A 12185-nucleotide genomic window follows, 5' to 3' on the forward strand; every position below is an offset into this window, starting at 1 on the left:
TTTGTTTCATTTATATTTTAGTTAGGTCAGGGTGTGACATGGTGAAGTATGTGTTTTGGTTTGTCTAGGGGTTTGTAAGTTTATGGGGTAGTGTCTTGTCTAGGTGTTTGTATGTTGATGGCTGCCTAGATTGGTTCTCAATTGGAGACAGCTGTGGTTTATTGTCTCTAATTGGGAGCCATATTTAAGGCAGCCATGGGCATCATATGTTTGTGGGTAATTGTCTATGTTGAACGTTTGTTGCTTGTCAGTGCACTTACGTAATTTAGCTTCACGGTCGTTTGTTGTTTTTGTTAGTTTTGGATAGTGTTCGGTTTCGTGTTTTTCTCTCTTCCATAATAAAGAGATGTATTTTGCACACGCTGCGCCTTGGTCCGCTTCCTTGGACGACCGTGACAGAATTACCCACCAATCTAGGACCAAGCGGCGTGTCAAGCGGCAACAGGAGCCACCTACACAGGATTCATGGACATGGGAGGAGATACTGGATGGAAAGGGTCCTTGGGCACAACCGGGAGAAGTTCGCCGCCCTCGTGAAGAGCTGGAGGCAGCTAAAGCCGAGAGGAGGCGATATGAGGAGGCAGCACGGAGGCAAGGCTGGAAGCCCGTGAGCACTACCCAATAAATTTTTAGGGGGGGGCACAGAGCATGGACGACGGGGCTGACGGAGGCAGAGAAGGGGCGAATTCAAAAGGCCACCAGGTTACGGGGGCCACTGGTCAAAGTAGGGAGAGGAGATGTAGAGGCACGGCGAGTGGTACTGGGGTGTATTACCAGTCCGGTCCGGCCCGTTCCAGTTCCCGGGGTAGAGCCAGTGGTGTGTGTCCCCAGTACGGTCCGGCCTGTTACGACCCCTCGCACCAAATGGACGGTGTGTGTCGCCAGCCCAGCCCGGCCTGTTCCTGCTCCACGCACTAAGTTAATGGTGCGCGTCGCCAGCCCAGCCCGGCCTGTCCCTGCTCTACGCACTAAGCCTACGGGGTGCGTCGCCAGCCCAGCCAGGCCTGTTCCTGCTCCACGCACTATGTTAACGGTGCGCGTCGCCAGCCCGACCCGGCCTGTTCCTGCCACTCGCACCAAACCTACGGTGCGCGTCGCCAGCCCGGTCCGGCCCGTCTCTCTTCCCCGCACTAGCCCTGAGATGCGTGTCCTCAGCCCGGGACCACCAGTTCCGGCACCACGCACTAGGCCTTATGTGCGTCCCCAGGGTCCAGCATGCCCTGTTCCTTCTCCCCGCACTAGACCTGAGATGCGTGTCCTCAGCCCGGTACCTCCAGTTCCGGCACCACGCACCAGGCCTCTAGGGCGTCTCGGCCGGCCAGAGTCTGCCGTCTGCCTAACGGCGCCTGAACTGCCCGTCTGCCCAACGCCGTCTGAACTGTCCGTCTGCCAAGCGCTGCATGAACTGCCCGTCTGTACTGAGCCTGCTAAGCCGCCCGTCTGCCATGAGCCTTCAGAGCCGTCCGCCAGACCGGAGCCGCTAGAGCCTTCCGCCAGACAGGATCCGCCATTGAGTCCGGGGCTGTCCCTCAGCCCGGTGCTGTCCCTTAGCCCGGTGCTGTCCCTTAGCCCGGTGCTGCCCCTTATCCTGGTGCTGCCTCTTAGCCCGGTGCTGCCCCTAAATCCAGGTGGGGTAAGTTGGAGGGTGGTCATGTGGAGGAGGCTAGGGAAGCGGGTGGTGACTAAGGTGGGGTGGGGACCACGACCAGGGCCAGAACCGCCACCGTGGACAGACGCCCACCCAGACCCTCCCCTAGACTGTATGCTGGTGCGCCCGGAGGTCGCACCTTTAGGGGGGGGTACTGTGACACTCTGGCTCCGGGACTTTTGTATTTGAGCCAGGGTGTATTTGTTTTGTTGGGTTTTGTTGTGGGGTTTGGTGGTATAGGGTGTATTCGTTTGGTTGTATTTTGGGTGAGTTATTTGTAGTGTCGTGTGACTCCCAATCGGAGGTAACGAGTGTCAGCTGTCGGCTCGTTATCTCTGATTGGGAGCCATATTTAAACTGTTTGTGTTCTCATGTGGGTTGTGCACAGTAAAAAATGGGGTGTTAATATTTCAGAGTAAAGTTATTTTAACCCAGATAGAGTATTTTCAACATTTTTGAGAGTAAAGTTGCTCTATCAGTGGAGTTAAAAGTGAGTGTAAAAATCTGCAGATACGCAGTGACAATTTCAACTCTACAGCAGTGATGAATACCCGCCACTCTGCTTTGCTGAAGTTTGGCACGTACGTTGGTGGAGGAAGATTGCGAAGGAGTAGCTAGGCCACAGATATTGCTAGGTAAGTTACATCCCCGTTTTTTCAACACCAAACCGGTATTTTTTAACTTTACATAATTTTAGAGTTGTGCTGATGTCAAGGTCATATTTTAAGTTACGAGTTCCATGCGGCGGTCCCCCTTGCAGTGACCTCGTCATCAGCCAGCTAAATTAGCTTGTAAGTTCAGATGGTTGACAGTAATAACTGTTATATGATATACCCATGGAATATGTTTGATATTTTTGTGAATGGCTTGCTGTTTCATATGGCTAAAAATAGGTAACGTTAACTTAGCTAATCAGTTCGTTTGAAGGACACCACCGTTTGGCATGAGCGCAGATTGTGCTTGTCATGCGGTTAGCTAGCTTGCAATCAGTATCGGTAACTGTCTTTCTTTGTGTTGCAATATTTTCACGAATGAAGTTTGTCAGAATGGTAAATACGTAAAATAACGTTCGCTAACAACAAAACATTTATACAGATAGTATTGTTAGCTAACGTTATTTTATAGCTTCCCAGGCTTCCTTACACTAACGTTAACTGTTTTTTATAAAGCTATATATAACGGTAATGTTAGCATGCTTCTGATAGTTAGCCAGCTAATGTTGGTGTTATAAAACGATAACTTAGATCACTGATTTGCATGACGGGTTTGTTTAACATTGCTTAACCATTTTAATGGTTAGCTACTGTTCGAACTAAAATGGCTAATGAGCTAGCTAACTTTGACACATAGCTAGTTATTTGGTAGCTAATGGGACAATGTGCCTCTAAACTTGAACTAGCCTACACACATTTGCTGCAGAAAATGGCAGCTTAACGTTATATTCAACCAGCACAACTTTGTCTACTTCAGCCTTTGTAATTGCAGTGTAACGTCTAAGTAATGCATAGTGCATTGCGTAGCTAGTACTACTGAGATAAATGGATAGTTAGCCAACGCTTAGTTGAACCAGCACTAAATGATGATTTTGAATATATATTTTCTTTGTTAACAGAGGCAAAATGCTGTTGCGTGTTCAGCTCGGGGAAGAGCAGAAATACGTCAAGCTGTCTGAGCTGACATTCAATGCTTTCTTGAAAGAAGGTAGGTATAATAGGTTAAAGCAATACATATCACCCTAATGACAAAATAATACAGCATTAAGCTATTATCTTATGATATCTATTTAGGTCTATAGTCATTTCTGCTGTGCTTTATATTTTCAGTAACATAAAATCAGGTGCAGATCCTTGTCTTTCATCATTTTGTGAACACATGAGGCAACCTTAAGTATGAACTTGGATTCTTGTGAGAAGGGAATGCATGTTTTTCTTTTTTTCTTCTTTTTTTAACAGTGTGTCTAAAATTCAACATACCAGAAAGCAGAAAGCCAGACATTAAGGTGTATGACCAGTCTGACACAGAAGTTGACTCAGATGTTTTTGAAGAATTAGTAAAGGAGTCACCTGGAACTTTCAGAATCATGCTGGGCAATGGACTTGGTATTCATTCATTCAATTAGTTTTTTAGTTTAAAGGCCAGAATGAGAACCTTTATTGTCTTAAAAATAACAGTTTATTGTAATATGTTTCTATGTTTTGCACAAATTTCATAATGAACAGATACCTCTCATTCATCATCATGCTCGGGTACATCTGATGACACCATCATTCTGAATTTCACTGTGTGTGACGATGTTGAAGAAGTAGCGGCTGGCGAAGGAAGCCAGCCTAAAAGGCCATGCCACATAAACTATGAGGCAAAAGCAGTAAGTGGTGAACATTGCTGTTAAGTCCAATCTGAATGTTGTTTCATCATGTGACAGCATTACATATTGTTTTACAATTACGGAAAGCACATTTCTTTCCACCTATAGCTGATTGAAAAAAATCCTAACATCAAAGCCTGGTGGTGAACGCATTATGCAAGAGTATGGAAAAACCAAATCTCTGACAGATGCCACCAGAAGACAGATGATCAACATACTTGCTGCTGAGATGACAGAAACACATGGGTAAGCATTAAGCATATAGATGGGCTGTAAAGAAACATTGTTATTATTTTCCGGTTATTAATTATGTAAAATGTGTTGTGCAATATCAATTCAGTGTGATGTTAACTTAGTATTCATATGCTAGGACATCCCCCCCCAAAAGTGTCAGAGCACAGGGGATAGTAGCTTTGTTTCCCTATCTAGAAGACCCATACTCACAACATGGATATGTAAGTAAATGGGTTATTGCAACATTATGCACATATTCACTCTATGAAATGGGAATAGTACTCCTTTATAATTTATTTATAATAATATAGGATCATTACTACGATCCGGAGAGTGGTTCCGGATACCTTGCATGGCGATTGAAGACCATACAAAGAAAAACAGCAGAGGAAAGAGGTGCCTCAGTCAGCAAATCTCCTAAAGGTATGTTTTCTGATCAGTGACATGTAATTATAATGGTGACCTGTGAATTGTACAGAAAGGATTTCTTAACACTGTATTTTGTCTTAAGTTGGTGGGCCAGGCCGTGATCGTCAGCCCTTCACCTATGACAGAGAGCCATCTGATGAGGATGTGGAAGCAGCTATTGCTGTTTTGAGACACTCTGCTGATGAAAACACTGTCCGTGAGAAGATGAAAATGACCTTCATATATCGGCAAGCAATGGTCAACGATGAAGCCAAATCATCAGATGTCTTCTCGGTCTTCCCAAGATTTCTGGACACACCAGGACTGGTATGACAACTTAATTCACTGCATCACCAAAAATATCCAATGAAGAATAAGGTAACACTCATTATTTCTGTCTTTGTGTGTTACATTGCAGATAGAACAAGATTTCAGACTTCTGTTTGGTGAGGCCACAGCCAACAAATTCTTGGAGAAGTGGCCAACCACTTTCAAAGCAAAAGTAATAAAGGAAAGCCATGGACTTGTATCCACCACAGAACTCTTGGATTTGATGCGCAATGCTGAGTCAGCTGCTGAAGTTGAGAATGGTATGAATGAACTGTTTTACTTTTTATGTGGATAATGTAGGTGTGCATTATATGTCCATAATGGTGCAAGTTGTGAATAAGAATGTTATGCTACGGCACAATGTTAACCAGGTTTTTATTTACTTATTTGTAGGCTGGGACAGTGACATGTCTGCCATCTTGCTGCTGCTACATTTGCTACCACCATCTGCACAAGGTAGAAAGAGGCCGGGAAAGATGTCTGCATATCAAGCTGTAGATCAGCTCATCAGATTTCAAAAGGTATGCTTAACAGTTGTTTAAAATATATATTCCATCATCTCAATCTTGTGCACAGTTTGAGGTGATCTTATCTATTGTCAGAGGTTAGTCACCAAAACAATTCTGTTGAATGTGTTTTTTTGTAGGTTGGAACCAGTGTGCAGCAGCATCTTGACAACATCACCCAAAGCAGTCAGCCCTACCTTCTCGCCCAGGGATCCACACAGAGCAGCATTCACTCCTACTTCATTGTGGTTGACAAGCATGCTCTTCCATGCAAGGCAACAGGTTCAGTAGGAGCTTTTGACGAAGTCTTTAAAGCCCATTACGTATTTGGTACGTCATACAGTTCTTCCTTGAGCAGCTTTTTCACTTTTGTGCAAACAACCATCTATAACATCGACATGGGGGAAACAAAGGAGACTCCTAGAGTTGCTGAGTTGCGAGCAAGAATGGTGCGTTAGTTGAGATAAAACTATGAAGTGTTTTCTTTGCAAAAGTGACCATGGAAGTCCAAACAACCTTGTTAAGCACCTTAAGATAATTCATGGGCTATGTACAGGCAGGACTCTTTTTCTGAAATGTGGTCAAGAAGGATGCTCACGTTCTTTTGGTAGCTTTTCTGGTTTTAGAAAACATCTTAACAAGTGCCACGGAGAAAGTTTAGTAGATTCTATAGAAGATGATCTTTCAGACCCTCAAAGTACCGTCAACACCAGTAATATTTCTCATGTTGAAGTGTCGACTGAATGTTTAGAGGCTGAGTCAGAGTTATCTTCGCCATACATTGTAAATAGTTGTGCAGCTGTTATTTCTGATCTAAAGGCAGCAGGTGTTGGTCAAAGTACAGTAAATACTGTAGTGATTTCCATGGAAGAGATTGTTCAAGATATTCATCAGCATGCTAAAGAAACAGTGATAAAGCATGTATTTAGTAATGAAAGAGAAACAGAAATGTGCAAGAAAGTTGAGGCGTGTTTTGAGGGGTTAGAGAATCCTTTCACAGTTCTAAATTCGGAATACAAGCGATCAAAATTTATGACTGCCAAGTGGGAAATAGTAGAACCAGTTGAATGTGTGATTGGTTCAAGATTTGACACAAGACGAAATAAAAAGACTGGAACATATGATCAGGTAGTAGTTCAAGATAAATTCATGTATATTCCAATTTTATCTACACTGCAGTCAATATTTAAAAGTCAGTATTTTGCAGAAATGTTGCAAAGCTCAGCTACCAGCAACTCTAGACTGAGAGTTTTTGTGATGGATCTTTTTTTAAAAGTCACCCCCTGTTCTCAACTGAGAAGCAGACAATACAGGTCCAGATGTTCTATGATGATTTTGAGGTCGCCAACCCATTGGGTTCCAAGCGAGGTATTCATAAATTGGGTGGAGTATATTTTACTTTAAGAAACTTCTCTCCAAAATGGAATTCTTTTTTGGCTAACATACACCTGTGCGCCTTATTTCATACTCAAGATGTTAAACGATATGGTTTTAGTGAAATTTTTGCTCCCATTGTTCGAGACATTAAAGTGTTAGAGAGCGATGGTATTGAGATTCCATTATACAGTGGTTATGTACGTGGCACTGTAGTACAGGTAACAGGTGATAATTTGGGTTTGCATAGTTTGTTTGGTCTGGTGGAGTCTTTCAGTGCAAGGTACTGTTGCATGTTCTGTTTAGCAGAAAAGGAGGACTTTCAAACAGAATTCTCTGAAGATTCTTCCAAAATAGTTTTACGCACCAAAGATATGCATACTGCTCACTGTCAAGAAATGGCTTGTAATCCATCCCTTCCGTATGTTTTTGGTGTGAAAAGGTCATGCATATTAAATTAATTGAGGTATTTTCACACAACTGAGAACTTCTCAGTTGATGTGATGCATGATGTGTTAGAAGGGGTTGGCCAGTACGAATTGAAGTTATTATTTCTGTATTTGAATGAAAAACATGTTACATCAGGAGAAATACATTCAAGAATACAAAGTTTTGATTATGGTTTCACAGAGAGAAATAACAGGCCTGTGACTGTTAATTTAAGTGAAGGATCTAATGATCTGGGACTGAATGCAATTCAGTCCTGGTGCTTACTTAGGAATGTTCCTCTTATCTTTGGAGATTTGGTAACTTCTACTGACCAACACTGGGGCCTGCTTCTTTTATTATTGCAAATAATTAACATTATATTCTCGCCCATGTTATCTCAAGGTCTATGTGTATATTTAAAACATTTGATTGTTGATCACCATACACTGTTTAAGAAGTTGTATCCTCAGAAAAAACTTTTACCAAAGCACCATTTTCTTATCCACTATCCCCGCTGCATCCAGAAAATAGGGCCTGTACTTCATAGTTGGTGTATGAGGTATGAAGGCAAACATAATTTTTTCAAAAAACAGCTTAAATCGTTTAAAAATATTACCAAAACGCTGGCAAAAAATCATCAGAATCATATGGCATATAGTTGGCGAAGATCAACAACTTTTAGTCGGTTAGATATTGGTCCAGGAAAAATGGTGGCTTTAAATATGGTAAAAGGAGGTTCTGAAATTGCTTTGGCAATGCAAGTGCCCAGTAGCATTCAGGTTATGAAGGTTAATTGGGCTAAACATAATGGGTATGTTTATCGCCCACACTTGGTTATCTGTGGCGAAGTTGACTCTGAAGTGCCCTTGTTTTATCAGATTGAGTCAGTTCTGATAATGTGTGAAAAACTGTTACTACTCACAGTGCCTTTAGTTACAGTAACTTTTCAAGAACATTTCCATGCATATGAGGTGATCAGATCAAAGCATGATTTAGTTTTTTTTCATGTCGACAACCTGCACTACCCTAGACCTTTTGACATACAAAGGTCATATGGAGGAAATGACACAGCTCTCCTTGTTGTGCCATATTGCTTTCTCTGGTGAAAATTTTTATGATGTTATACTTCTGTCATAGACAAGGCAATGGGTGTACAATGTAAATTCACGGACATTGAAATTATACTTTTTTTTTTCAATAAATGTGGGTGCTCTCATCTTGTATTATTGTGCTTTGTTTTATTTGATAGTATTGATATTTCTATAATTCAGTAACACTACATCATATGATTTAAATAAATAAATAAAAAACACTGTAGAGAAATGAAAAGTAAATATCATTACACTTTAAAGTGTCATTTTTTGAAGTAAAATTGTAGTTGACTTAACTCTATACAGTGTAATCATATTACTCTCAACAGTGTGATTAAACTACAGTGTTAAATATTTTGACACATTTCATTGTTATTTTTTACACAATATGGAGTAGAATTAACTCTAAAAGTTTTACACTGACCAAAGAGTACATTTTACACTGATTTTGAGTGGGACCAAATGTTATCTGAAACAGAGTTAAATTCAACTCGATAGGAGTTAAATTAACACTTCTGTTTTTACTGTGCATGGGTTTTTGTTCCGTTTCAGTCATAGTCACTGTTGGACTTCACTATCGTCTTTTGTTTTGTATTTACGTGCTTTATCATTAAAGTCATCATGTTCACTCAACGCGCTGCGTATTGGTCCGCTTCCTTAGACGATCGTGACATCAGCAATGTCCCAGGATGCAAACAAAAGCAATAAGCTACAGCGGTGGGAATACATATGACTCCAATGTTTTTTTCCAAGTTTCCTGAAAACTTTTTTAAACAATTTGTACAAATTAATTTAAACATATATATTTTTAAATTCTATATGATTATCCTTTGAATGAAAATGTTTCACTGGGATGTAAAATACAAAAAAGTTCCATATTCCATTATCCACCAAAAAAAAGAACCAAGCAGACCACCATCAAAATTCTGGAAAAATATTTAAAGAATAGTAATATTTGTTTATTTTGAGGTGCGAAAGGTTATGGAGGCTGATTACATAGAAATATGAATTAAGAGTATTGGGTCATAAACCTCTCCATAAAACTTTACTGGCTACTATTGTACTTTATTTTACATTACTTTATGATCTCCTAGGATTCTCCTAGGATTGATTCACGACTTAGGATTTCTAAATGAGTGTGCAAGACTCTATTTAACCAATAACTAAAAGAGGATCTTAGTTAGTTAATTGTAGAGCCTTAACCCTTTACTTCCCAATTTGTATATAAGAGTGGTTTAGGGCAGTAGTTCTCAACTGGTTTTGCCTCAGGACCCAAATTGAACCAGGATGTCTCAGTCACAATCCAATATTCGCAATAACTGCAATCTGAAAAACTTTGTTTAATGCTATATTGATAGTACATGTACAAATTATATGACAAGGGAACAACAGTCCCACCTTTTTCATTGTCAATAATTCAATTTTGCCCATATTCTTGATGAAAAATGCTAAGCTCACTGGTTTGAGATCACAAAATCACCCAAATCTGCGAAATAGTGCTGCTAATAACTTTATATTACTAAAATAGTTCAGAGATTAAATTATTTTAAAATATAGGTTCTTTATAATTTCTACACATTTTCTACCTAGTCGTTTAAGTTCACACTGTAGTATTTGTACTATTTTTACTCAGACAATCTCAACCCATTCAAAACCTCCCGCAACCAAACTGTGGGTCCACCAGTTGAGAATCGCTGGTTTAGGGGAGGTTTACAACACGTGGCGAAAATGGAGACAGAGCTAATTAACAACAAATAAAAATAGGTGGGTGAAGACGGAATACATTTTAAAGCTGCATTCAGGGAGCAGAGTGGAGAGGTTTCACTGAAGAGAGAGAACAAGAAAGTAAAAGAGAGAGAGAGTGAAAGAGTGAGAGGGGGGGGGGTCAGTGGAGGGATGGTGTAGTGGTCAAGGAGAGAAGGGGTGGGGATGAGTCGGGGGGGATTACCTTGTGTCGAAATCGGCTGGATATTTCCATCCTTGTCCAGGGGCAGCCTGTCCAGCAGCTGTTCAAACTCAGGGTCTGCAACCTCCAGGCCGAATCTAGAGAGGGTGTGTGTGTGTGTGTCCAGAGGGGTTAAGGGTGCAAGGAAAGGGCATGAGGGGGGACCAAAGAGAGGCATCGGGTCAGAACAGAGGGTGGTCATCCGGCCCAGTCACTTAGCCATGGCCCACAATGCCCCTGAGCAGCCGCTGGTCATTAGCCCTCTGACAGGGCCCCCTCCTCGCCCCACACAGCCGGGTCAAGGGTCAATCAGCTCTCTCTCCGGCCATCACATCGAGATGGACACATCCTCTCTCAATCAGAGGATTAATGGTGTACAACGGTGTCACACACAAATATATGCTCATACACGCAGACGCAAGCAGACACACACACACATATACACACACGCAGTACACCTCAAACTAGTCAACCGGAGAAATACACATAGATGCAAATTAACTTAGCACAGATTCATTTGGCATTTTCAAAACAGCACATCTGGATTTCGGGCCTTATGGTTGAGGGCTATATAGATGAAGACACCTTCATCTAGTCTACATGAGGTGTCGCTTTGGTGCTATTTTCACAAGTATGTGGTGAATTTTCAAAACTCTTTACAAAACTCCAAACTTTTGTAACACTTGTAATACAGCAAGTTTTATGTTCAAAACCTTATTGTCCATTCATTTTTGTTTGGAGACATCTTTCACCACACAACCATTGATCCAATAGCAAAAAAATGCAAGATGCATGTTTCAAAATTGCCATTTGAATGTAAATTACAGTACATTACACTGTTTTCACATTTCCATCATTTCTATCCCATTTATGCAAAAAATATAAATGTATTGTTCAGATATAATTACAACATAGGTGTACTGTAATCAAATTAAACAAATTGAACTAGAAATTGAAGTTTCAGTAGAAACTTTGTGTGCTTGCTCATCTGGCTGTAAGTATCATTATTAATGGTAGTGGAAGAAGTTTACATAGTGAGAAAGTTAGGCCTATATCTTTTAGATATCTTCCAGTAAAACCAATGCCTTTAAATGCTTAAAGTTTTAAAAGTATAGCCTAAAGGACCATCCACACCAAGGATGATAACTATAACGATAACTATAACGATAACTATAACGATAACTATAACGATAAATTATCCATAACTATAAACGTTGGCGAGCATCCACACCAGCGGACCTTTATCTTTAATCGTTCTGCAATACACATGTCAATCAACTGATCAACGCATCCTACTGCACGCTGTAGGCCTATTAATAAGGTGGTAACACAGACCATTCAGCGCTTCAGGGTGTGTTCATTGTCATAGTGACAACTGCACATAATTATTCAATGTATATGTAATGAAAAATGATTAGAAACTCATTAAATGTAGAAATTCAACAACAAACGCTGTTTAGCCTGCGCATCTTTTACATCATGTCATCATGATTTCAATTTTTCTAATGATTGTCAATTCGTTTGGATCTTACTTTTCACTGTGCTCTTCTCTCTGTCTGTCCGGTGCAACCATGTGCAGAGAATTAGTGCAACAATGTTATCATCACTTCCCAAAGTGATCACACCAACGCTCCTTAACTTTCCCCGACAGTTCGTTTGGCCTATGCCTATTTTACATTCAGCAATTAGCAAGAGCCACGAAAAGGCGAGTAGGCCTAGTATAAAAAAGGCTAAACATATATGTCCTATTGCTTTTGTAGCCTATAGCTTTTCCTGGGATTTCACGTGAAGAGGAATAGCGGAGAGACTTGCGTAGCCTATAGTGTGCACGGGAACAGCTGGAAGAGAGAGGCTA

At 41.0% G+C, this 12185-nt stretch overlaps 1 protein-coding gene and 1 long non-coding RNA gene across 2 annotated transcripts; both read left to right on the forward strand.

Annotated features, from left to right (window-relative positions):
- The first annotated feature begins 2043 nt into the window (after positions 1–2043).
- On the forward strand, positions 2044–4115 carry LOC123481653. The gene is made up of 4 exons (XR_006657229.1): positions 2044–2283; positions 3261–3349; positions 3601–3747; positions 3868–4115. It is a non-coding gene; the product is annotated as an uncharacterized LOC123481653 (long non-coding RNA).
- A 6-nt stretch (positions 4116–4121) lies between these two features.
- LOC123481652 lies at positions 4122–6734 on the forward strand. Its single transcript, XM_045206382.1, has 7 exons — positions 4122–4259; positions 4384–4468; positions 4559–4670; positions 4759–4982; positions 5074–5245; positions 5379–5506; positions 5632–6734. The coding sequence occupies exons 1-7, from the start codon at positions 4168–4170 to the stop codon at positions 5947–5949; spliced, it is 1131 nt and encodes a 376-aa protein (XP_045062317.1). The 5' UTR covers positions 4122–4167; the 3' UTR covers positions 5950–6734.
- Positions 6735–12185: the final 5451 nt, after the last annotated feature.

Source organism: Coregonus clupeaformis, chromosome 22 (assembly GCF_020615455.1).
Source record: "Coregonus clupeaformis isolate EN_2021a chromosome 22, ASM2061545v1, whole genome shotgun sequence".
Lineage (NCBI taxonomy): Eukaryota > Metazoa > Chordata > Actinopteri > Salmoniformes > Salmonidae > Coregonus > Coregonus clupeaformis.

Coding starts and splice junctions, on each gene's coding strand:
- LOC123481652 (XM_045206382.1), top strand. CDS start 4,168: ATGCAAGAGTATGGAAAAACCAAATCTCTGACAGATGCCACCAGAAGA. Junction 4,469..4,558: donor CATACTCACAACATGGATAT/GTAAGTAAATGG, acceptor ATAATAATATAG/GATCATTACTACGATCCGGA. Junction 4,983..5,073: donor TTCTGGACACACCAGGACTG/GTATGACAACTT, acceptor GTTACATTGCAG/ATAGAACAAGATTTCAGACT.